Source organism: Corythoichthys intestinalis, chromosome 6, assembly GCF_030265065.1.
Source record: "Corythoichthys intestinalis isolate RoL2023-P3 chromosome 6, ASM3026506v1, whole genome shotgun sequence".
Taxonomy (NCBI): Eukaryota; Metazoa; Chordata; class Actinopteri; order Syngnathiformes; family Syngnathidae; genus Corythoichthys; species Corythoichthys intestinalis.
In genome coordinates this window covers 17,149,802-17,175,618 of record NC_080400.1, presented here as the reverse complement: position 1 = coordinate 17,175,618, position 25,817 = coordinate 17,149,802, and the positions used below count along the sequence as shown (strand labels likewise).

The following is a 25,817-nucleotide window of genomic DNA, read 5'->3' as shown; positions in this document are numbered from 1 at the left end:
AACACTTTTTTTTCCGGTTATCGTGTTAGCCATTGTGGCTGAGCTTGTTGATGCTGTCCCCTGGTGTCGGTTCAGTTAGTCTACGCCCGTTTCTGCTCATCATCCCGGGCAGCATCACAGCGTGAAGCACCGCCGAAACCCCCGTGGAGGAGAAACCATGGCCGCCCCCGCTCTCTCCAGTCGGGCCGGCTCGGTGGGAAGCCTCGGGAACAGCCCCACCATGGCTGCCGCCGCCGGCAGGGTGCCCCACGGTGGCGGCGGGCCCGAGTTGGACTTCAGGTCGGCGGCCCGCATGGAGGACCTGAACCGCCTCATCCAGGAGTTCAGCAAGCACGACCAACGCGAGTACGATGACCAGCGGGCCCTGGAGATCCACACGGCCAAGGATTTCATCTTCTCCATGCTGGGTGGGGTGCACACAAACACACATACACTATCTGGAGAAGAAACATAAATACGCGATACAACCAGTGTTTCCCCCAGAAAACTTGCAAAGCCTGGTGGTAGAGAGCATAAGCGGAGTTTAAGGGGGGGGGGGGGGGGGGTTAGTGTCATTGCATGCAATTGCCTTTCCTATTTTTATAAAAGTTGTACAGCAAGAAAACAACAAAATGAATGAAACGAACAAAATAAAACACAATATTTTTATAAGTAGTCAAAATTATTTTACGAACAGATCATGTGACTAGCATCTTAGACTGTCATTTGCTTTGCATATTATTTTTAAAAAAAATGGAGGAGGGCAATTTTATTTTTCAATTGATTTTTTTCTTTGATTGATTTTTTAAATTTTTTTTTTTTTTTTTTATTGAAGCAACTTTTTGGGGGATTGAATGATTAAGACACAAATTTCCTACCCATAATATGGCCCAAACACAAAAAGGATTGCTAAAATCAAAGAAACCTTTCTCTAAATGAAAAATTAAGTGTCCAAATGCAAATTTTTGAGTCTCAAATATTTTTTCGCTTTCAAAAACTTTTTTGATTGATTTTTCTTTTGAAAATATATTTTTTTGTATGAAGCAACTTATTTTTTTGATTGAATAATAAAGACACACATGTCAATCAAAAAAGCTGCTTCAATTAAAAAAAATGACTTAAATAAAAAAAATTTAAAAATCAAATAAAAATAGCTTTCAAATGCATTTTTTTAGTTTCAAATTTATTTTTGCATTCAAACACATTTTTTATTGAAGTGACTTTTTTTCATTGGAAAGGAAAAATATATTTTGATTGAAGCAACTTTTTTTTTTTTTTTTTGATCGAATAATGAAGACACAAATCTACCCTCATATGGCTCCGCCCAGGGGATACAATTTTTGACTGGCGTAACTAATTTGGCACGACACCATATCCCTTAGAGGTGTAACGGTACACAAAAATCTCGGTTCGGTACATACCTCGGTTTTGAGGTCATGGTTCGGTTCATTTTCGGTACAGTAAGAAAACAAAATGCAAAATATAAATGTGCTAGTTGTTTATTACACACCTTTGTGCTTTCAACAATAGGACCATTAGCCTATACAATGCTAGAATTCTGCTCAAAAAGTAGCTGATATTTCAAGATAATCCAACAACAATTTGCCCCTCAGACCCCGCGTATTGGTCAGCTTTCTTTCTGAAAGAAAGAAGAAAAAAGAAGTCCTGTGCTAAAGAGAAAAGCAATCCCAATGACAAAGATTTTAACATGTATTTTACAAATAAAATGCCTCAATGAATCATTTTTTTTCTTATAAACGGTTTTCAAAAGCTTTATTGGTGGATTTTCTTAAGTTAAAGCGCCACACAGAAATTAATAAATTTAATTGTGTAAGCAGGAAGGGTGTAACGGTACATGTATTCGTATTGAACCGTTTCGGTACTTGGTGGTCGGTTCGGAACGGACGCGTACCGAACGAGTTTCTGACGTAATATAACCCTTACTTTTCGAGGCTGTGAGTCGATCGGGTTACAGTTTCTTTGTGTAGATTATATTTACTCCGTCTTCTCAACTATAATGAGGACCAACATGGTAGGGACAGTATAACCTAGAAACGTCAACGTCACGACAATGTGGCCGCCGCGAGAACGCAGTGAAACGCGGGCGTTAAAGTCAATCAGCCAATGCACACCAGTCGCAGTGTGCCCGCATGTTAGACGCGTCCCAGAAGCGGCTCAACGCGATGCATGCGAAAAAAAAACGGTAGAGTTTATTATTTGACGCGAGACGCGGCGCTCCTGCGTCAACACTACTAGCTAGCTGACCGGAAGTCACTCGTGTAAAAATACGGTGGATCCGGTCGATTTTCAAACCAATATGCAATCATAACCACATAGGAACTAAAGTTATACAACATAAAATATACAATATAAATGAATATTACATCACATTTGTAAAATACAAACACATAATAAAATAAATAATAGCCCATTTAGATCAAATAAATTGAAATGAGCTAAAACACCTGTAATTAAATGATAAAAATAATACACAGATCCTGCTTACACAATTAAATTTATTAATTTCTGTGTGGCGCTTTAACTTGAGAAAATCCACCAAAACAGCTTTTGAAAACGTTCATAAAAAAATCAGTGAGGCATTTCATTTGTAAAATACATGTTAAAATCTTTGTCATTAGGATTGCTTTTCTCTTTAGCACAGGACTTCTTTTTTCCTCTTTCTTTTAGAAAGAAAGCTGACCAATACGCGGGGTCTGAAAGGCAAATTGTTGTTGGATTATTATCTTTCAATACCCGCCACTTTTTGAGCAGAATTCAAGCTTTGTATAGGCTACTGTTCCCATTTTTGAAAGCGCAAAAGTGTGTTGTAAACAACTAGCACATTTATATTTTGCATTTTGTTTTCTTACTGTATCGAAAATGAACCGAACCGTGACCTCAAAACCGAGGTACGTACCGAACCGAGATTTTTGTGTACCGTTACACCCCTAGTAAGCAGGATCTGTGTATTATTCTTATTATTTAATTACAGATGTTTTAGCTCATTTCAATTTATTTTATTTAAATGGGCTATTATCTATTTCATTATGTGTTTACATTTTACAAATGTGATGTAGTATTCATTTATATTGTATATTTTATGTTGTATAACTTTAGTTCCTATGTGAATATTAGTTCCTACTCGTTTTGTTGTGGTAGGAGGGTTTTGTATTGAACACGAGGCCGTGTTGGTTATTAGCAGAGAAGACAGCAGTAAATCAACAAAGACAAGTCAACTGTGCCCCGATCTACCACTCAAGAGATCTGGATGGATGGACTGAAAAAGTGGGTTACAAGTGCATATTAGTTTGAAAATCGACCGGATCCACCTACATGAGTGACTCCAGTCTGCCTGATCCTAGCTACCGGTAGTAGTATTGACGCAGGAGGGTCGCGTCTCACGTCAAATAATAAACTCTGCCGTTCCTTTTGCGTGCGTCGTGTTGAGCCGTTTCTGGGACGCGTCTAACATGCGGGCACACTGCGACTGGTGTGCATTGGCTGATTGACTTTAACGCCCGCGTTTCACTGCGTTGTCGCGGCGGCCATGGTGTCGCGCCGTTGACGTTTCTGGGTTGTACTGTCCTACCATGTTGGTCCTCATTATAGTAGAGAAGACGGAGTAGATATAATCTACACAAAGAAACTGTAACCCGATCGACTCACAGCCTCGAAAAGTAAGGGTTACATTACGTCAGAAACTCGTTCGGTACGCCTCCGTTCCGAACCAAGCACCACGTACCGAAACGGTTCAAAACAAATACATGTACCGTAACACCCTTAATCCCATAATACAGTGAGGACAGCTGTGGTTTGTAGTCTAGTGCGCCTTATCTATGAACAAATGCCGTTTTCGTGCTAAATTTGGTCGGTAAGGGCTTAAAAAAACGGCTGCCCAAAAAAACAGTGGTCAATATGGATTAGCACATGCAGGGATCAGCATGCATTAATAATTTAGCTGTCTTCTTTGTAATGAGTTACTGTATTTCGTTTTGGTGTATTGTTGACGGAGATGATGTTTTATCCGAAGCACTTCTCTTACATTTCTCACAATTGTTCCAGGAATGGTTCAGAAGTTGGACCAGAAGCTGCCAGTGGCCAACGAGTACCTTCTCCTGTCGGGCGGCGTACGCGAAGGCGTGGTGGACATGGACCCAGACGAGCTGAGCGTGTACGCTCGCGGAGCGGACTACGACATGGACTTCACGCTGCTGGTGCCGGCGCTAAAGCTGCACGACCGCAACCAACCAGTCACGTTGGACATGAGGCACTCAGCGCTAGGACACTCCTGGCTCAGCCTGCGTCTCTTCGATGAGGGCACCATCAGCAAGTGGAAAGATTGCTGTACGGTGGTGGAGCACATCAGCGGAGCTGCAAACTACTTCTTTTCGCCGACGCTGGTGGCCGACTGGTTCTACCAGGCGGTGTCGCTGGTGCTGCTGGAGGTCTGTGGTTGTTTTATTGTGGCATAACACTAAAAAACATGACTTTAGATTGCAAAACACAAAAAGCCCTTAGAGTCCGACTATCTCCTCGCTCCGTCCCCCTCGCGCACTGCTGGACAGCGGCCAAGAAAAGGTCTCACTCCGCTCGTTCTCAGTTCATTCGTTTAATCCAACAAAAGGTAACCCACAGTTAGTCATCCAAAAATACAAACAAAGGAGTAACGATAGATAGAGAGATGTTAATCCAAATAGGAAGAGAGAGAGAGAAGTCAAAAACTATTCTGGCTCTAAGCTTCCTCCTTCCTGCCTTAGCGCTAACTCGCGACCACAGCTCCACTTCTGCGTTATATAGTACGATGTCAAACGTGACGTCATGGACTAGTTTCACGAAATCAAATAAACAAATCACAAGCCTGTCTTATAGAACCAAATAAATTATTTACAACTAACCTGAATAAATAACCAAACGTTATTTTTTTAAATATTTATTATTTTGTTGAACTGTCCTGTTCAGTTGTTTGACACAGAGAATGGAAGTCTAAGTGTCCGGTTGGTCTGAACAGTTTTAATGTATCACATTGAGAGTATGACATACTCCCATTGTGATCATTCAAAATACCTTGTTTATTCAGACAAAGCAGCGAACAGGAAAAGGTTATGGGGGAACAGAAGAAAAGAAAAGAAACACAAGAAAAGAAAGAAAACACAGACAACAGCAAGAAATACAAATACATTGAACGCCTACACCAGGGGTGTCCAAACTTTTTGCAAAGAGGGTCATTTTTGGTGTGGTAAAAATGTGGGGGGCCGACCTTGGCTGACGTCCTTTACGTAGAACAATATATTTAAGCAAATTTTAGCAAGCCATTGTGTGTGTCACATTTGCTTTATTATTTTTTTTAATTAATAATTTCAACAATCTCGCAACTAGCCTTTGTGGCGTACTCTTTCGAATCTCAGGCTCTTGCGAAATACTGCTGCTGTGAAATGAAACTAGCTTCAAGTTGCTTCAATTTATCGCTACGTATCTTCCCTGTAATCTTGTCGTACATGTCAGCGTGTCTTGTTTGGTAATATTGCCTCACATTAAACTCTTTAAAAGCAGCGACTGTCTCTTTGCAAATGAGGCAGACACAGTTGTTGCATATTTTATTGAAGAAATACTCCAATTTCCACCTATCCTTGAAGCGTCAGCCGTCGCAGTCATTTTTTTTTTTTTTTTTTTTTTTTGTTGATTGTCGCCATTTTAGAAAATTGGGAGTAAAAGGTCACACGGGGTAATGTTGCTTAGAGTGCTGCTGCCTTTTAGTGGTAAATGAGGAGCAGCATTTAGTGTGTAAGCTACTTCATATGCTGGTAGCAGTACTGCTGACCAATTTATTAAGTCTCTGTGTGGGCCAGACGTTATTGATTTTATGACAGAGGTTGGGGGCCTGATGAAATTTGTCCACATGCCGTATTTGGCCCCCGGAACGGACTTTGGACATGCCTGGCCTACACTAACAATGGATATGTTAGATGCTAGATGTTTTTCCGGTTGACAGGGGCGCTGTCAGGGACCCATTAAAAGATATCACTTTGGGCCCCACCACCAGTGCCGGGACCCCCCCCCCCCCCCCCCCCCCCCCCCCCCCCCACACACACACACACACATTTAGAGTATCAACTACGTAATTTCCTGCATTCTGGTGAGTCTTTACACACTAATTTGGGCATTTTCTGCATTAATTTAAGATGAAAATATATTTATGTAAACATACAGCATATAGAGCAATAATTAATAGACTGATATCATCTATAAGAAATGTACTGAAGGCCATCTTTTACAATCTAAATATTAGGGCTGCAGCTATCGAATATTTTAGTAATCAAGTAATCGACTGAAAATTCTATCGATTAATCGAGTAATCGGATAAAACAAATATATTTTTAGGTGAAGAGCAATTATAAATATACATGAGAAAACAAGACATTTCATCTAATCTTGAACCATTTTCAGTCAATCAATGTCTTTATTTTCGATGTATATTGTTGAAAACAGCCAACAATTGCATCTCAGATGTAACTAGAATTAAAAAAAAGACTAATTCACTGCTTTCACTCAAAAAACTTAGATCTTATTAAAAAAAAATATATATATATATTACCTAAAAATGCCATTACGCTTGATAACACACGTCACTTAAAAGTTAGGATTTTTTTCCCACGTGTTTCAATTGAGTTTTTGCAGTGTTCAAAATAAATGTATGATACAGGCTGTATTGGAGCACATTAGGGACCAGTGCTACTTGGTGTTTTATCCAGCAATGACTACTGAGCTAAAATTGATAGTTAGCATGATTAAGTTTTTATTTTACACCCTCATCACTCCACAATTCTATGTTATGTTAAAGCCTGTATGTAAGACACGTTAGCCACGCATCGACAGTGGTCATAATTAATTGAAACCTAGCCCTCCGCAGGGCTAACGTTACGTGAGCTAGTAGCGACAGTAACGTTAATCTTATTTATTAGCGCTTAGCGCTCTTTATTAGCGCTTAGGGCTCTACTGCTTTAAGATGGCGGCTGTTTACTAACGCTGCCCAGACGCGGCTGAGTCTGTCATTGTGCATCTACTTCAACATACATGTGATCTCTATGAGACTCACCAGACGGTACCTGTTACCAACGTAGCATTGTGCGGGCTGGTATTTAGCAACGTCGGCGTCGTTTGTGGCGGCTGTCGGCTGCAGTAAGTTTTTTTTTTTTTTCCTTCTTCCTCTCCGCACGTGACAGCGCGTTGTCCCGCATTAAAAGTAGTCCGAGCAAAACGTGATGCTTAGAGCTGTCAAAATAAACGATTACTCGAAGTGAATAAAATTACTCGGATCAGTTTTTAAACTCGAGTTACTCGAATTGCTCGAGTACTCGTTTCAGCTCTACTAAATATATTTGTATTAAATATACACTCACCGGTCACTTTATTAGGTACACCATGCTAGTAACGGGTTGGACCCCTTTTTGCCTTCAGAACTGCCTCAATTCTTCTTGGCATAGATTCAACAAGGTACTGGAAGCATTCCTCAGAGAGTTTGGTCCAATTGACATAATGGCATCACACAGTTGGTGATTTGAGTGACTTTGAACGTTGCATGGTTGTTGGTGCCAGAAGGGCTGGTCTGAGTTTCAGAAACTGCTGATCTACTGGGATTTTCACGCACAACCATCTCTAGGGTTTATGGAAAAAATATCCAGTCAGCGGCAGTTCTGTGGGCGGAAATGCCTCGTTGATGCCAGAGGTCAGAGGAGAATGGCCAGACTGGTTCGAGCTGATAGAAAGGCAACAGTAACTCAAATAACCACCCGTTACAAACAAGGTAGGCAGAAGAGCATCTCTGAACACACAGTACGTCGAACTTTGAGGCAGATGGGCTACAGCCGCAGAAGACCACGCCGGGCACCACTCCTTTCAGCGAAGAACAGGAAACTGAGGCTACAATTTGCACAAGCTCATCGAAATTGGACAATAGAAGATTGGAAAAACGTTGCCTGGTCTGATGAGTCTCGATTTCTGCTGCGACATTCGGATGGTAGGGTCAGAATTTGGCGTCAACAACGTGAAAGCATGGATCCATCCTGCCTTGTATCAACGGTTCAGGCTGGTGGTGGTTGTCTAATGGTGTGGGGAATATTTTCTTGGCACTCTTTGGGCCCCTTGGTACCAATTGAGCATCGTTGGAACGCCACAGCCTACCTGAGTATTGTTGCTGACCATGTCCATCCCTTTATGACCACAATGTACCCAACTTCTGATGGCTACTTTCAGCAGGATAATGCGCCATGTCATAAAGCTGGAATCATCTCAGACCGGTTTCTTGAACATAACAATGAGTTCACTGTACTCAAATGGCCTCCACAGTCACCAGATCTCAATCCAATAGAGCATCTTTGGGATGTGGTGGAACGGGAGATTCGCATCATGGATGTGCAGCCGACAAATCTGCACCAACTGTGTGATGCCATCATGTCAATATGGACCAAACTCTCTGAGGAATGCTTCCAGCACCTTGTTGAATCTATGCCACTAAGAATTGAGGCAGTTCTGAAGGCAAAAGGGGGTCCAACCCGTTACAAGCACGGTGTACCTAGTAAAGTGGCTGGTGAATGTATATTATATTCTCAAAGCAAATACCATAATGAACGACTTAGAATAAATGTTTTAACTATACTACAGTTTACATTACAGTATACAACTGTTTTAGTATGGAGAGATTGCTCAGGGTTTGTGTGCTGTACTGATTAAATGTAAGCTAAAAGTGGAGCAAACACTAGCTAGCAAACAATTACAGTATTTCATTATGGAGTAGGCTTAGCCTTATCTGGAAACTCGCGATCTCCACTATAGGCTACAGCTCCGAAGCGAGGTCCCTTGTTGACAAACTAAATTCAATTGATGACAAACTAAATTCAATAAATCCATGATTTCAATTCAAGCCGGATTTCAAGCGGATTAAAAAAAAAAATTCCACACCAACTTTCAACTAGACCTGTCGCGATAACAAATTTTAGTGTGCGATAATTTATCTCATAAATTATTGCGATATACAATATTATTGCCACCCCCTCATTTAATTTTTTTTTTTTTTTTTAAACCAATTTACAATAACACAGTGAGAATACAGTATGTATTAAAAGAGCAAGTCGACCCATTTAAACGCGATAAATGTTTCCTCTTGAATTCAAAAATACTTTAGAAATCACAACTAAAAACAAGACCATGCCTCTTTTAAGTAAAAGACAACAATATTAATACCGCACAGAAACACAGAATAAATAAAATGTCTTTTTCAAGAAAAAAATAAAATTGCACTCATAACTTAAGCATTTAGGCTAGACATGTCCAACGTCCGGCCCGGGGGCCAAATGCGGCCCCTGTTCAAATTTCATCCGGCCCCCAGCCTGTGTCATAAAATCAATAACGTCTGCCCCGCACACAGACTTAATAAATTGGTCAGCAGTACTGCTACCATCATATGAAGTAGCTTACACACTAAATGCTGCTCCTCTATTTACCTACTAAAAGGCAGCAGCACTCTAAGCAACAGTACCCCATGTGACCCTTAACTCCCAATTTTCTAAAATGGTGACAATCAACACAAAAAAGAAAGTTGACTGCGACGGCCGACGCTTCAGGGATAAGTGGAAATCGGACTATTTCTTCACTAAAATACGCAACAACTGTGTCTGCCTCATTTGCAAAGAGACAGTCGCTGTTTTCAAAGAGTTCAATGTGAGGCAATATTACCAGACAAGAGACGCTGACATGTCCGACAAGATTACAGGGAAGATACGTAGCGAGAAATTAAAGCAACATGAAGCTAGTTTAATTCCACACCAGCAGTATTTCGCAAGAATCCGAGAATCGAAAGAACGCCTTGCGAGATTTTTAATAATAAAATTAATTTTAAAAAATAATAAAGCGAATGTGACACACAGAATGGCTTGCTAAAATTTGCTTAAATATCTTGTTCTACGTAAAGGACATCAACCAAAGTCGGCCCCCCACATTTTTACCACACCAAATCTGGCCCCCTTTGCAAAAAGTTTGGACACCCCTGATTTGGGCAAATGAAAACTTTTCCCCTCACAGCTTCTGCTATGGCGTTCCATGTGTAATATTCTGATTGGGTGTTTTCCGAGGCACCCTGAAGCGCATGCAACGGTGATGTTGTTTTGTTCATGTGACGTGGCAGTGACAGACACAGCCTGCCGACAGCCACAGTTTGAGGAAGTGTTGTTAGCGCCGTGTGTTAATAAAAAACAAAGTTGTCAGCACGTCGTGCGTTTGATATCATTGCCAGAAAAACACACATAATAGGACACCATACAGCTTCCTTTTTAAAGGGTATGAAACGGCAAAGGGGGTGTGAGACATCAATAGAACCATTATGTGCCAAGATAACAAATATTGATAAAGTTAACAAAAAAATCAATCACATTAATGAGCAATTATCGAAAATAGATCAAAAATGACGAACATTTCCGAAAGAATTTTTCGGAAACAGCCGAATGGGGCGGGGACGTCACGACAAGTGAATGAAAGTCGAGGCGGAGCCAGGTGCCATTGTTTTTTATCGACGAGAGAGTAGTGTTCGGGTTTGTTTTACCAAAACATCACTAAAATGGTCCAAACTGCTGTGCTATGTGGTGTACAAATAGCTATTTATCGGAATATAGTATCCACGAGTTCCCGAACGCGAAAAAAAAGCTGGACTACACAGACAATGGGTAAAGTTCGTCCGTGCAAAGAGGGCTAATTTTCTAGACAGAGCCTCCAGCACGGTTTTCTGTGGTGCGCATTTTCCACCTGAAAGCTTCTCAAACTATGGACAAGTGAATTCGGGTTTTGCTAAAAGATTGCTGCTCAAAGGAGATGAGGTGCCTACCGTACACGCGCAGTCACCTAAATGTCCCGAGATATCAAGAAAGAGGACGATAACTGGCAAAGGAGGCTAAGGCTAAGCAAAGGAGGGTAGCAGCCAAAAAAATGTCACGCATTGGATAAAGGACTGGACACATGTATAAATTATCACTCATAAAATATATAGAACAAATCTTCTGATCTCATTCATATTTGTGTCTGTTGGCAGAGCGAAAAGCTATGATAGCGCAATAAATGATAATTATTCTATGCATTACTTTATTTTGCGGTCACGGTGTATCAGCTTCACAAAAAGAAATGCAAAACAAATCATTGGTGTTTCCCACACGATCTGCTGCCGATGTTTCATCAGTGTCATTGCTCCCCTCAATGACCGTTTCATTACGCTGCATTGGCGTTCGTTTGGGCTCAAATTGGTAACCTAAAACACCGATTAAAGCTTCGTAACCCTCCTCGTCACCATTAGATGAACATTCGTTACGTCCTTCTACGTCGGATTCGTCGCTGAAACTAGAAACGAAATTGTCTGCCATCATCGCCGCCATTCAGTATTAAAGCACTGAGCCATTTTCTTGTTGAAGAAACACCCCTCACTGTCAATTCTGAATTCTCTTTTATTGACAACGAGGGGTGTTTCTTCATGAGGGAACCTAGAATATGTGCAGGACGAACACAATGCATCAGCATAAACAGCTCAAAACACCCTTAATTCTCCCTTCACCAGAAGGAATTGATGCAGACAGGCACTGCTCCCCTAGTGGCCGTTGGCACTCTCTTCACTTGTAGTGACGTCACGCACACAATCTGCCAGATCTCTGGCGCCGGTCGTTTTAGCTTGACAATCGAGCCAAATTTCTCTCATTTTCTTGTGTGTAATTACACGAAGTGGCATGATATGAATACAAAAGGCATGCGTTTATGGATAAATGATGGAATATTAACATTTTCCCAGGGCATGGCATACTCTTTAATGTTGTCCTTATAATGATGATCTGCTGCATCATAAATCACTTTGTAACTTTCCACCTCCGTGATGGAGCGTTCTTGGTCCATGTTCGCTGGTTAAACAGTGAATAAGCAACTGGGCTGTTGACTCCAGCCTGGGTTAGCCCATTTTGACCGATGCATCTCCGGCAAAAATAGAAAATAGCCTAAACCGTCCGGCGGGCTCCGTACGTTGAACAATAGGATTTAATGGGAACTGATTGGCTCAGGCGCTATTTTTTGCCGGACCCTGTCCGAACCCGGAACTAGGGTTGTTCCGATCATGTTTTTTTGCTCCCGATCCGATCCCGATCGTTTTAGTTTGAGTATCTGCCGATCCCGATATTTCCCGATCCGATTGCTTTTTTTTGCTCCCGATTCAATTCCAATCATTCCCGATAATTTTTCCCGATCATATACATTTTGGCAATGCATTAAGAAAAAAATGAACAAAACTCGGACGAATATATACATTCAACATACAGTACATAAGTACTGTATTTGTTTATTATGACAATAAATCCTCAAGATGGCATTTACATTATTACCATTCTTTCTGTGAGAGGGATCCACGGATAGAAAGACTTGTAATTCTTAAAGGATAAATGTGACTTTGTATATTGTGTCTAAATATTGCCATCTAGTGAATTTGTTGAGCTTTCAGTAAATGATACTGCAGCCATTTAACTTCTGCCAAAATGCATGATGGGAAGTGCAACCGTGACTGTGCGTAGGGGCACCAATTGATATATCTTCTCTGCGTTGGGAAAGAACATAGGGTGTTAAGAAAATGATCAACTAGTACCTTTCTTCCCCACATTGCCTCCAACATTAATTTTAATTGCTGAGAGATGTATTGTAAGGCTTCAGCCACATAAAACATGTCTCCAAAGGCTGTCAAAATTCTCTCTACTCATTAAACGCTGCCTTTTAGCACTATCTATAGGTAAAACAGCGTTTTTATAGATTGAACGCGACAATGCGTGAGTGGGTCGTGCAGCGCATGCATTAATTATTTAACGTGATTGATTAAAAAAAATGAATTACCACCGTTAACGCAATAAATTTGATAGCCCTAATTTAAGCCAAAACTACTCTGGATGAGTCTAAGACATTTTGTCTGTAACGTTAAATACAGTTAGAAAACGATTTAATTAAAAATTATATATGTATTAGGGCTGTCAGACGATAAAAATTTATAGTCGAGTTAATTACAGCTTAAAAATTAATTAATCGTAATTAATCTCAATTAATCGCAATTCAAACCATCCTAAAATATGCCATATTTTTATGTAATTTATTGTTGGAATGGAAAGATAAGACACACGACGGATATATACATACAACATACTGTACATCAGTACTGTATTTGTTTATTGTAACAACAAATCCACAAATGGCATTATTAACATTCTTTCTGTTAAAGTGATCCACGGATAAAAAGACTTGTAGTTCTTAAACGATAAATGTTATAGTTACAAGTTATAGTAATTTTATATTAAAACCCCTCTTCGTGCTTTCGTTTTAATAAAATTTGTAAAATTTTCAATCAAAAGTAGAGTTAATATAATCATAAGAAGAATAAAAAAAATAATAATAAAAATAGAGTGAAAAGTTTTACGTGTATTTTGCATAGCTATTTTGATATGGAATGCCAGTTCATTTTGCATTGTTGTTTAACTGTGTGTCAGAATAGGGCCACATTACTATAGACCAGTACTTCTCAAATGGTGGGGCGCGCCCCCCCAGGGGGGCGCAGAGCGATGCCAGGGGGGGCGCGAGTGACCTCGGGGAACATGCTTTTTTTTTTTTTTTTTTTTGCCGTACTAGAATAAAGTGTACTTGCACATCCACTCCGTGGGTGGCAGTGGCGCTCTCATTTTCAAAGTGCGTGCAGTATTTTTGAAGTAAGCAAGAGCACACGGAAGAGACTCATGCAGAGCTGGACTCACGCAGCGACCCACTGTCTTTCTCACGTGTCCGGCCGAGAAGTGCCGTTTTCGGCTTGGGATCGTCACGACCACCGCCCTCACCTACGGTTCTCCCTCGGCCGCCGAGAATGCGCTTTTTTCGGGCCGTTTGCCTTTGACTTTTAATATAGTGGGACATGAGGAAAGACCACTGTTTACTGAGTCTAAAAATGATTATAGCGGAGAAGCCAAATCAGTTAAGACGCCACTTAAAGACATTAGACCTCAATCTCATTGACAAGCCGCTTGATTGTTTTTCAGCGAAAATGTGCCGAATATTGCCAATTGTCACAATCATCCCGCTTTGTCAGTGTTATATCAGTAAACCAGTGAGCACTGTGGTGAATCAGCGAAAATAAAAACTTTCCTTCTGTCCAGAGACCTTTTTCCCCCCTTCTATTCAGTTTTGTTTTTTTTTCGGTCAAATTTTTTGGCATGTTGTCCTGAAGAGGAAATGTTTCTAATCAATTTGAATTTGTTATTATTTACTGATTTTATTACATTTTATTTTTCAGTTTCAAATGGTCAAAAATGTACCTTGAGTGTATTTTTACAGTTTGGATGTGACTTTTTTTTTTTTTTTTTTTTTTAACTTCAGGCAAATTGATGCGCATTAAGTCTTTTCTGTTACAAGCAACACAATGTTAAAAAAGTTATACTTTATTATAAGTTGATCTATGTTACTTTTTTTCTTTAATAGAAAAAAAAGGACACAATGTTAGGCTGAGGCGTACTTATAATAGTAATATAGACGAATGATACTATTTACAGTGGCGGCAGAGAGTTGGGGGGGGGGCGCGAAACATTTACGTCTTCCTTGGGGGGGCGTAACAGAAAATAATTGAGAAGCACTGCTATAGACTGAAGTGCTTTTCTTTCCGTGAACATTTTTTTTTTTTTTTGAGAGATAGGAATATTATTTTTGTTGGGCTTTCACTAAACGATACTTATGTTTGTTGTGAAGGAGAAGCTTATACCAATAAACGGCGCCGTCCAAAATGCCTGTGTCCACTCGCCTTTACTGTATAACATATACAGTGGGAAGTATTTGATACACTGCCAATGGGAAAACCCATTGTATCTGTACATATCTTACCCAAAAAAAGCAAGAGACATATAATTGTCACTAAAAGAAAGAAAACTTACCGAAATATGTGTGGAGCACAAATAGCAATTTGCATTGCATTGTGAATACAGCATAAACGTCTCACAACTACTAATTCTCCCACGTTTAGAAGACATGAGTATGGAACGGCGCTGCCCCCAAGCGGCCGGTGGCATTCTCTTCACTCTTAATGTCCATAAACGGCCTCATTGTAATGTTTGAGGCAATATGCCAGCGGGTCATTCATTGCATGCGTTAATTGCGTCAAATATTTTAACGTGATTAATTAAAAACAAAAAAAAAATTAACGCCCGTTAACGCGATAATTTTGACAGCCCTAATATATATATTAAAAAAGGCATGTCCGATATTTTTTTGCCAATTCCAATACTTTGAAAATGACTTGATCGGACCCGATCGATCGGGACGTCTCTACCCGGAACGAAGATGCATTTTGTGCAGTTTGTAATAAGTAGCCGAACCTTTAACAGCACGTCTGCCGTGTGCACGCGAGGCGATAAATCGCGGCGGATAAATTACCGCCTTCATTTTTATTTACTACCGTGCGATAAATGGAATTATTGCATATTGCGACAGGCTTACGGCTATGCTTCCCTCCATCCAGGTGCAGAAGAAGCCCCAAAGGGGTGTTCCTCGCGTGGAGAAGGTGGAGCGCAACGGCACAGTAGTGTCAGTCATTCTGGGTGTGGGCAGCAGCCGCATGCTCTACGACGTAGTGCCTGTCGTATCCTTCAAGGGCTGGCCTGCCGTGGCGCAGAGCTGGTTGATGGAGAATCACTTCTGGGACGGCAAAATCACCGAGGAGGAGGTAATCAGCGGTTTCTACCTGGTCCCCGCCTGCTCGCACAAGGGCAGACGGGAGAACGAGTGGCGGCTGTCGTTCGCCCGCAGCGAGGTGCAGTTAAAGAAGTGCATCTCGCCCGGCCTCATGCAGGCCTACCAGGCGTGCAAGGCTATCATCGTCAAGCTGCTGTCGCGCCCCAAGGCGGTCAGTCCTTACCACCTGCGCAGCGTCATGCTGTGGGCATGCGACCGCTTGCCCGCCAACTACCTGGCGCAGGACGACTTCTCCGCCCATTTCCTTCTAGGCCTCATCGACGACCTACAGCACTGCCTGGTCAACAAAACCTGCCCCAACTACTTCATCCCGCAGTGCAACATGTTGGAGAATCTGTCGGATGACGCCGCCGTGCTCCACGCCCGCAAGCTGTCTTCGGTGCGCTCCGACCCGGCCGAGCACCTGCGCACCACCATCGAGCACGCCAAGGCCGCCAACAGGCTGACGGTGGAGTTGCAGTGGCGCGGCAGCACCGGCAATCTGCCGTCGCCGCAGTCGGACGCCGGTGGGGAAAACCAGCCGGACGACCGTCTGGCCAAGAAGCTCCAGCAGCTGGTCACCGAGAATCCCGGGAAGTCTATTTCAGTCTTCATAAACCCGGACGACGTCACCCGGCCGCACTTCCGCATCGACGATAAGTTCTTCTAATCACGGTTTTTATCTTCCTCTCCCACGCCGTCTATCAGGAGTTTATGTCCTAGCATTCTTAGTTCTCCTTCCTCACTGTGTTCTTACCTACTGGAGGCCTTCAGACTGACATCCAGAAAGCCATTCGGAGGAATCCCCCAGGTGGAATCCAGCCGGAGAAATCCATCTGGATGTCTGCTCATCGTTCAAACAAACTTCTACAAAGTCACCTAATGAAATCCCCCACTTTTGACTGACCTGGAGAAAATAAGTTTGATTATCAAGGAGTCTTTGTAGAGCAGTGGTTCTCAAAGCGCGGTACAAGTACCACCAAAATTATCTTGGCTCCCTCTAGTGGTAAGCGAAGATTGCCAATGACGTGTCCTAACTACATTTTTTTAATCCACAGGAGTGCATGAAGTAGGGCTGCAGCTATCAAATATTTTAGTAATCGAGTAATCGACTGAAAATTCTATCGATTAATCGAGTAATCGGATAAAACATATATTTTTAGGTGAAGAGCAATTATAAATATACATGAGAAAACAAGACATTTCATCTAATCTTGAACCATTTTCAGTCAATCAATGTCGTTATTTTCGATGTATATTGTTGAAAACAGCCAACAATTGCATCTCAGATATAACTGGAATAAAAAAAGACTAATTCACTGCTTTCCCTCAAAAAACTTTTAGATCTTATTAAAATATATATATATATATACATATATATATATCTTACCTAAAAATGCCGTTACGCTTGATAACACACATCACTTAAAAGTTAGGATTTTTTTCCTACGTGTTTCAATTGAATTTCTATTTGTGTCAAGCCATTTTTAAGTTCTAGTTAAGTTTTAAGTTAGTCTAAACTGTAAGTCCGGATAGGATTTTGAGTTTTTGCAGTGTTCAAAATAAATGTATGATACAGGCTGTATTGGAGCACATTAGGGACCAGTGCTACTTGGTGTTTTATCTATGACTACTGAGCTAAAATTGACAGATAGCATTATTGAGTTTTTATTTTACACCCTCATCACTCCACAACGCTATGTTATATTAAAGCCTGTATGTAAGACACGTTAGCCACGCATCGACAGTGGTCATAATTAATAGAAACCTGGCCCTCCGCAGGGCTAACGTTACGTGAGCTTGTGACAGTAACGTTAATCTTATTTATTAGCGCTTAGCGCTCTTTATTAGCGCTTAGCGCACTACTGCTTTAAGATGGCGGCGGTTTACTAACGCTGCCCAGACACGGCCGAGTCTGTCATTGCGCATCTAGTTCAACATACATGTGATCTCTACGAGACGCATCAGACGCTACCTGCTACCAACTAGCATCGTGCGGGCAAGTATTTAGCAACGTCGGCGTCGTGTGTAGCGGCTGTCTGCTGCAGTAAGTTTTGTTGTTGTTGTTGTTTTGCTTTTTCCTCTACGCACGTAACATCAGCGCGTTGTCCCGCATTAAAAGTAGTCCGAGCAAAACGTGATGCTTAGAGCTGTCAAAATAACGAATACTCGAGGTGAATAAAATTACTCGGATCAGTTTTTAAACTCGAGTTACTCGAGTTGCTCGAGTATTCGTTTCAGCTCTAGCATGAAGTACTAGTCCTTCTAAAAAATTTGCATATTGTGATAAAGCTCATTATTTTCTGTAATGTACTGATAAACATTAGACTTTCATATATTTTAGATTCATTACACACAACTGAAGTAGTTCAAGCCTTTTATTGTTTTAATATTGATGATTTTGGCAAAAAAGTCAAGAAAAACAAAAAGTTCCTATCTAAAAAAATAGCATATCCAGAAAAGGTACTGTAAAGAAGCTACTAACCTAATTAATGGAAAAAAACAAGCAAAAAATTGACTGCACTGTAAACAGAAGCGAAAGAAGCTCAAAACTCCCAAATTTAGCTTAAAGTGCGTATGACACCAAAAAGTATGTTTATTTCAGATTTCACGCGGTATTTTATGCTCCTGAATGAAATGGACCGCTTGGATGTGTGTGGAAGCGACTGTTTTTAAAAAAATTCAATTTCTGAATCCCGCGCCATGAAAATAAGTAACTTCCGGCTCCAGCCTCGAGTTGAGGACGAATGCAAATGTGACATCACCCGGGTCAGCATCTCACAATACATCATTGGTTTATAGCATGCAGATGGACTGCGGATTCAGCTGAACTAATTTGGTTATTTTTCGCATCACGCCAGCCAAACGGCTGCAGGGTTTTGTAGCTGCACAAGGGCGAGGCGTGTGAGGCTTTTAGGGTTTGAAAAAGTTCCCGTTCACCCCGAGATCGGCCAAAACAAGTGTGCGACAAGGACGAGGAAGTGAGTAAACATCGTGTTTTGTATTATGTTAAATACTGGGATCATGGCACACGTTTTAATACAGAGGTGGCTTACACTTTGTGGCTGACAATGCTCCTTGTCCACCGAGAATGCCACTCGGCCGACGACCGGCGGTTTGTCGCACACCCCTCCTCGGTCCTTCACGTGCCCGCCAGGAGAGCACTATACTCGGCTTATTGCCCTCTTCGTGTGCCTGTTGTTCTGTCAAATTTTCCACGTTATCAGAAATTTCAACTTTGTGTTAAAAAATGGCCGCGAATACAGAAATTACAAAGTACACACTACAAACTTTCTTTAAAGAAAGGAATATTTACTTACGTTTGATCATGGACGGACATGTAGAAAAGTTCTCCTCAGACACATCCTGCCATGGCAGCTGCACAACAACTGCACGCCGCTCTCTCACTGTATACGTCTTCGCCGTATAGTTAAGCATTAATTTACGCCATATTAGTTTTGACCATGTGGCAGCTACGCACTCCTCCGACCGGTTTGTCCGGCGGTCATTCTCCAGTTGCATCCCCGCAAACAAGCTTTCCTGCCCGATGCAGTGAAACGACGAGCTGTAACTTGCTCGCCGCCAGGCGGGTTGCCGATCGGCAGAGACAATCGACAACCCCGCCGCTGTGTGACATGTTCCGGAGTAGTTTTGAGTGATTTTTTGCTTCGAAAAGCAAAAATAAGACTTTGAGACGTCACTCGGTTCGGGTTTGCATGTCGGCTAGCTGTTACGCATCCTGGTTTGTTTACATTCTATGAAGCAGAAGCAGGGAAATGAAAAAAGCCGGACTAAATCCAGTGGCATAAAATATCGTTCGGGAGGTGCAACAATGAAGGTGAAGTAGACAGTTTTGACCATTATGGACAAATTTTGCCATGTCGTACTGAATATATGCATTGGTAGTAAAATATTTGTTATTTTAGTGTTATTTCATTGCAGGCAAAATCAATGAAGCTATTACTACCAAAGCATTTGTAATTGCAATCATTTTCTGGGAGAAATTGAGCATTATCTGAAAGAATTTCAGGGGTGCCAGTACTTTTGGCCAGCACTGTATGTCCGTTGTTATGCCAGTTAAGGGCTTTGGCGCTCTTCGGGTGTGCTTATCATATCTTCTGGCCTGATGATACTTTTAGGTTATGCTGTAGTTTAGGGCTGCAGCTATCGATTATTTTAGTAGTCGATTAATCAATGAACCATTAGTTCGAATAATCGAGTACTCGGATAAAAATTAAATTACCTGAGCTGAGCCTAAAACGGTATAAAAAATAAATAAATGAGGATCTATGTACAACAAAAGAACAATTTGCTAACTTACATAGAATTTGATAGCATTTAAACTAGCGGACTTTTGCTAACTTTTTTACAATGCTCTTAAATGGTTCAGACGCATATTCCCTCAAAAATAGGCTAAAAATACCTTTAGACAAAATAATGAATGCATTAAAAAAACATTAGCTCAAACAAATACATAGCTTATGTTGGTCTTAACAGGGAGCACTTGGATTTAGCCATGTGAAATGAGGAAGACTAGAAGGCAGAGTATCCACCCAAATGATAAAAGTACAGGCAAACACTTTCAAAATAAACCATTACAACGCCACTTAAACGAATACTCGAAGCAGCAAAATTTAATTGATTAATCGTTGCAGCACTACTTTAGTTAGTTTGAAGTTCTTTTTTAAAATCATAATGTAGTTTTAATGCTCAGATTGTTGATTATAAAATTAACTAATACCGCTGGCTTTTTTTCAGAACATTTTGCTTATTACTCTAACATATTTTAGTAATTTGGCTGCCATTGACCTCCAATTCATTTGAATTGGGAGGACTAACAGCGGATGCTCACACTTCACTGCTATTGACGCTGAAAGATGATCATTCCAAACTCTCGCAGTCAAAATTAATTGTGACAAATGAGGGTAGCAATCGAAGAGCTGAGCATTTTTTTACGGTTGTACTTGCTGTAAAATGTTTGAGAACCACTGTTCTAGCAAAACCCACCTGGAAACATCTACCTGGAAGAATTTAACTGAAAAAAAAAAAAAAAATCAACCTGAGGAATGACGGCAAACCAGTCAGCCGAGAACTAAAGCCTATCTTCTGAGTGTTCACCACGTCAACGTATGGCGGTAAAAGACACCATCACTCACTCACAAAATCAGAAGAGTAACACAGAGTACTATGGCCACACTGAAAACACAGAAAAACTACCAGAAAAGATTTAAATGCCTGCCGATTTTGCTCTTGTAGGGTATTTTTCTCACAATCCGTGATATTTTTTTCTTCAGTGTGGCTTCACCTTGTGGGGGGTCTTTTGCTTCACAGTGTGCACCTAAAAAAAACTTAATTCGTTGATCACAGAAGTAGGATTTTGTCTTACTTTTCGGAATGAGAAAAAGAACAGTTCAAGTAATTCCAAGTGTGTTTTTCTTGTAGTGTGAGACACTGGTTTTCAAAGCTTAATCTTGTATTGATTGTTACAAACTGAATGTTATTTTGAATCCACAATGCGTGAATGTGATCTCAGATGCTATGTTTTCAACTCACGTATTCCACGTTGGAAAAGCAGCCGGATTGTCACCTCGAAACTTTTTTCACTGTACGATTGTCAACATGCGTCTTAGTTCAAAATGTGAATTTTCCTAGAGGGTACACACGTTTTAATAGTCGCAAAAACCCAGCGATTTCACGACTACTTGTTAGCATCCAGTTGAAGTTTTGCACTGAATGTAAAAAGCACCAACGCAGCCACACTCCTGAACTGTCAACATTTTCAGCAGGCCAGGCAATGAGTTAATACTAAATGTCTTGATTATTTTTATACTTTAAAAAAATATTTTTTATTTTACATTTTTAAATTGAAGAGTAAAGATAAGAAAAAACAGTATTCTTTTTTTTTAATAGCTTCAATAAATGTTAAATGGCAAATGTTCTATATAAAGTTTTTTTTTTTTTTAATTATTAAAAACAAGGGGATTTTGAAAAAGTTTTTGCTATTGTTATTTATAATTTATCAATTTATAGCAGAAGTTCAGGACTTTTGACATTAGACTTAATCTTCGAGTTAGCAGGGGTTTAGTTAGTTGGTGGAGTTGATTTCAACAAATTCCATTTCGTTTGTTTGCAAGTTATTTGTTAGTTAAGGGCTCCGGAGTGGCTACGCTAGCGCGAGTCAATGGCACCATCATAGCATGCTAATAAAAAAACGATACAGATCCAACTTAGTCAAACAAATTCAAAACACAGATCATTGTTTCAAAACACCCATGTGGCCAAAACAATGTCACACCAAACTGCCGTAATTCATTTCATTCTGCAGGAATTTTTTTTAAAATGCGTAATATGATCCCAATAAAGATGAGTGCTTCGGTCACGCGTTCTCACGCTGCGTTCGAGGAAGGTGGGAAGTTGGCCTTATCCCGCTCGGAGGGTACCAGTTGCGACCTTAAAGCATTCCAAGCGAATGTAAACAGCAAAGATGGCTGATCGCCACAAGTTGTTATTTATTTTGGCCTTCAAGCATAGCATGCCAATAAAAAACAACATATGCACACGTGAAAATCATCGATGACCTATGCAATCAATAGTGTTGGCTTTGTTTTCAGGATAAAGTTATTAAAACTTACCATTGCACGCAGTGCTTAATTTGTAAACCATAAGGTGCCGGAACGCAAAGTACATATGGCAGCACAGGGATGACGAGACGGGCACAGGTCCCGGAACGTACGCTGAAAACACGACGCAAATGCCCAGTTGCCATGCTTTGGGACTTACAAGCCTCAATTTCAGGTAATATCCATGTTATAAATGTTATGACAACAATTCACAATTATTTAGCTATACTCTGCACAGCACAGAACCACAGGTGGGACTTACAGTACACAGTCAGCAATTAGTTTCTCAACAGGTCTAATTTGTAAAACATAAAAAAATCTGAGATTATACCATATTGGCCCGAATATAAGACGGCCCTGATTATAAGACGACCCCCTCTTTTTCTAGAATCAAGTTTGAAAATTAATTTTTATACAGAAAATAATCACAGTACATCTGAAACAAATGATTATAACAATATATTTGAGAGAAAAAGCATGTTTTTATGCCTCATTCAAATCTTAATATCTAAACATTTAAATATGTAAACTAAAGTGCAATCACATTCGTAAATGAATGGCTTCTGGTTTTTGAAATGTAGATAAACCAATCTATTGTGATAAAACAACAACATTGCAATAACTGCATTAACCATTACAGTGAAGTCAAACTGTAACTGTAGTCTTAACAAATGTGAGTAAGGAAAAATATTGCAATAAAATAACTGGTTAAACTCGTGGCTGAGATCCGTCATGACAGACCATCGCTTCAATGATATCTGGTGCCATCTAGCGTCGTGAATGGGGAGAGGAGCTGAGATCTGTCATAACAGAACATCGCTTCAATGATATCTGGCGTCATCTAGCGTCTTGAATGGGTATAATGTCTAGACCGCGAATATAAGACGACCCCCTCTTTTTCAATCTTATTTCAATGCAAAAAACACCGTCTTATATTCGGGCCAATACGGTAATAAATAACACAAAACCATTCTTTTGCGAGTTTCATCCCCGATATCTTCTCTGGCTCCAAAGTTCCCACCGCCTTACAAATTGTGCAGCCCAAACCCCAATTTCCCATAAGGGTACTGGCCTGTTGCTCCGACTGTTGGGGGTCATCCTGGCTGACAGCTGGCACTGTAGCTGCCCCCCACTCCGGGTGGCGCTGAACCTGACCAGCTGCTGCCACGGTAGAAGCCTCCTGCCCCGGCTTGGCTGGCTGTCCGTGAACCTGACTAGCTGCTGCTGCGCTAGCCTCCTGCTGCACTCGGTCCCGCCCGTTAGCCTGATCGCTGCAGCTGCCCTCATCGCCAGTTGTTGCTTTTCTGACTGTTTTGAACCATCATCCTTCTTTTTGAAAAAAGACAGTAAATGCTTTTTGGCATGTTAAAATACCATTTGATCCTGGCTGCTTGCTCCCCAGATGCCACAAATTTCCAAGTTCTTTTTTTGTCAGGGGTCGTAATTTGCTGGTCCAGCTTTTCAGTGCATCAACAAATCTCCGACTCTTTCAAATGACGTTAAATTTTTATTTTAAAAAAAAACATGCAATTCTTGGGATTTGTTCTGTAAATGAATTTACACATATTATTATAATTTTACTTTCTACATTAAAAAAAACAAAAACAAAACGTTTTTATATTACGGTATTGGCCCGAATTTAAGACGGTGTTTTTTGCGTTGAAGTAAGGCTGAAAAAGAGGGGGTTGTCTTATATTCGCGGTCTAGACACTAGATCAGGGGTGTCCAAACTTTTTGTAAAGGGGGCCAGATTTGGTGTAGTAAAAATGTGGGGGGCTGACCTTGGCTGACAGAACAATATATTCAAGCAAATTTTAGCAAGCCATTCTGTGCGTCACATTTGCTTCATTATTTTTTTAAATGAATAATTTCAACAATCTCGCAACTAGCCTCTGTGGCGTTCTCTTTTGACTCTCGGGCTCTTGCGCAATTCTACTGTGGAATTAAACTAGCTTCAGGTTGCTTCAATTTCTCGCAACGTATCTTCCCTGTAATCTTGTCGTACATGTCAGCGTGTCTTGCTTGGTAATATCGCCTCTCAGTGAACTCTTTAAAAAAGGTGACTGTCTCTTTGCAAAAGAGGCGGACACATTTATTGCGTATTTTGGTGAAGAAATAGTCCAATTTCCACCTATCCTTGAAGCGTTGGCCAACACAGTCAACTGTCTTTTGTTGACTATCGCCATTTTAGGAAATTGGAAGGGTCACACGGGGTAGTGGGTAAATGAGGAGCAGCATTTAGTGTGTAAGCTACTTCATATGCTGGTAAATGGTGTTATACTTATATAGCGCTTTTCCACCTTTCATGGCGCTCAAAGCGCTTTACACTATCTCGCCATCTACCTACTGGTGACGCAGCACCAGGAGCAACGTGTGGTTCAGTATCTTGCTCAAGCACACTTAGACGAGTTCATCAGGACGGAGAATCGAACCCACAACCTCTGGTTTTGGGGGACAACTACTCTACCACTGAGCCATGCCACCCCTGGTAGCAGTACTGCTGACCAATTTATTAAGTCTGTGTGCCGGCCAGACGTTATTGATTTTATGACAGAGGCAGGGGGCCTGATGAAATTTGACCGCGGGCCGCATTTGGCCCCCGGGCCGGACTTTGGACATGTCTGCACTAGATGCTAGATGGCGCCAGATATCATTGAAGCGATGTTTTGTCATGACAGATCAGATGGCGCCAGATATCATTGAAGCTATGCTCTGTCATGATAGATCTCAGCTACACTCAAGTTTAACCAGTTTGCATTATTTTATTGCAATGTTTTTCCTTATTCAGATTTGTTTCAAGACTACAGTTACAGTTAGACTTCACTATGATGGTTAATGCAGTTATTGCAATCTTGTTTTTTTTATTACAATAGATTGGTTTATTTACATTTCAAAAACCAGAAGCCATTCATTTACGAATGTGATTGCACTTTAGCTTACATATTTAAATGTTCAGGTATTAAGATTTGAATGAGGCAAAATAACATGTTTTTTCTCTCAAATATATTGTTATAATCATTTGTTTCAGATGTACTGCAATTATTTTCTGTATAAAAATTAATTTGGTGTTCAAAAAGTCTTTTTTTTCAAACTTGAGTCTTGAAAAAGAGGGGTTCGTCTTATAATCAGGGCCGTCTTATATCCGGGCCAATACGGTATTAGTATTTTCTATGGACGAGAGGTACCAGATCTGCCCAAATAAGTCCTGGAACACAGGGAGGCCAAAATCAAGAGGTGCCGGATCTTGTTCTGGCAGGATCCGGCACAAATTAACCCCTGATTGCATGTCAATAATTGCAGTATGAACAGCAACATTTGTAATCGAGAAGCTCTGCAAAGAAGCAGGGCGGAGTGATATCGCATCGGGTTTTTTTTCCACCCCTGATTTTTTTTTTATGTCGTAGCCACCAGCAAGTTACCAGTTTATATTTTTCCTCGTTCTTCATAGGGAATTGG

The 25,817-nt window shown here is 40.8% G+C and overlaps 1 protein-coding gene across 1 annotated transcript; it reads left to right on the top strand.

Annotated features, from left to right (window-relative positions):
* Positions 1 to 30: 30 nt before the first annotated feature.
* LOC130918059 (nucleotidyltransferase MB21D2) lies at positions 31 to 25,153 on the top strand. The gene is made up of 3 exons (XM_057839931.1): positions 31 to 407; positions 4,042 to 4,424; positions 15,530 to 25,153. Exons 1-3 carry the CDS (start codon positions 158 to 160, stop codon positions 16,409 to 16,411), a joined length of 1,515 nt encoding a protein of 504 aa, XP_057695914.1. The 5' UTR covers positions 31 to 157; the 3' UTR covers positions 16,412 to 25,153.
* The last annotated feature ends 664 nt before the right edge of the window (positions 25,154 to 25,817 follow it).

Bases quoted from the DNA above. Each gene is read 5' to 3' on its own strand.
- LOC130918059 (XM_057839931.1), top strand. From the start codon at position 158: ATGGCCGCCCCCGCTCTCTCCAGTCGGGCCGGCTCGGTGGGAAGCCTC. The intron at 408-4,041 runs GTGGGGTGCACA...CAATTGTTCCAG, and splicing joins TTTCATCTTCTCCATGCTGG to GAATGGTTCAGAAGTTGGAC. The intron at 4,425-15,529 runs GTCTGTGGTTGT...CCCTCCATCCAG, and splicing joins TGTCGCTGGTGCTGCTGGAG to GTGCAGAAGAAGCCCCAAAG.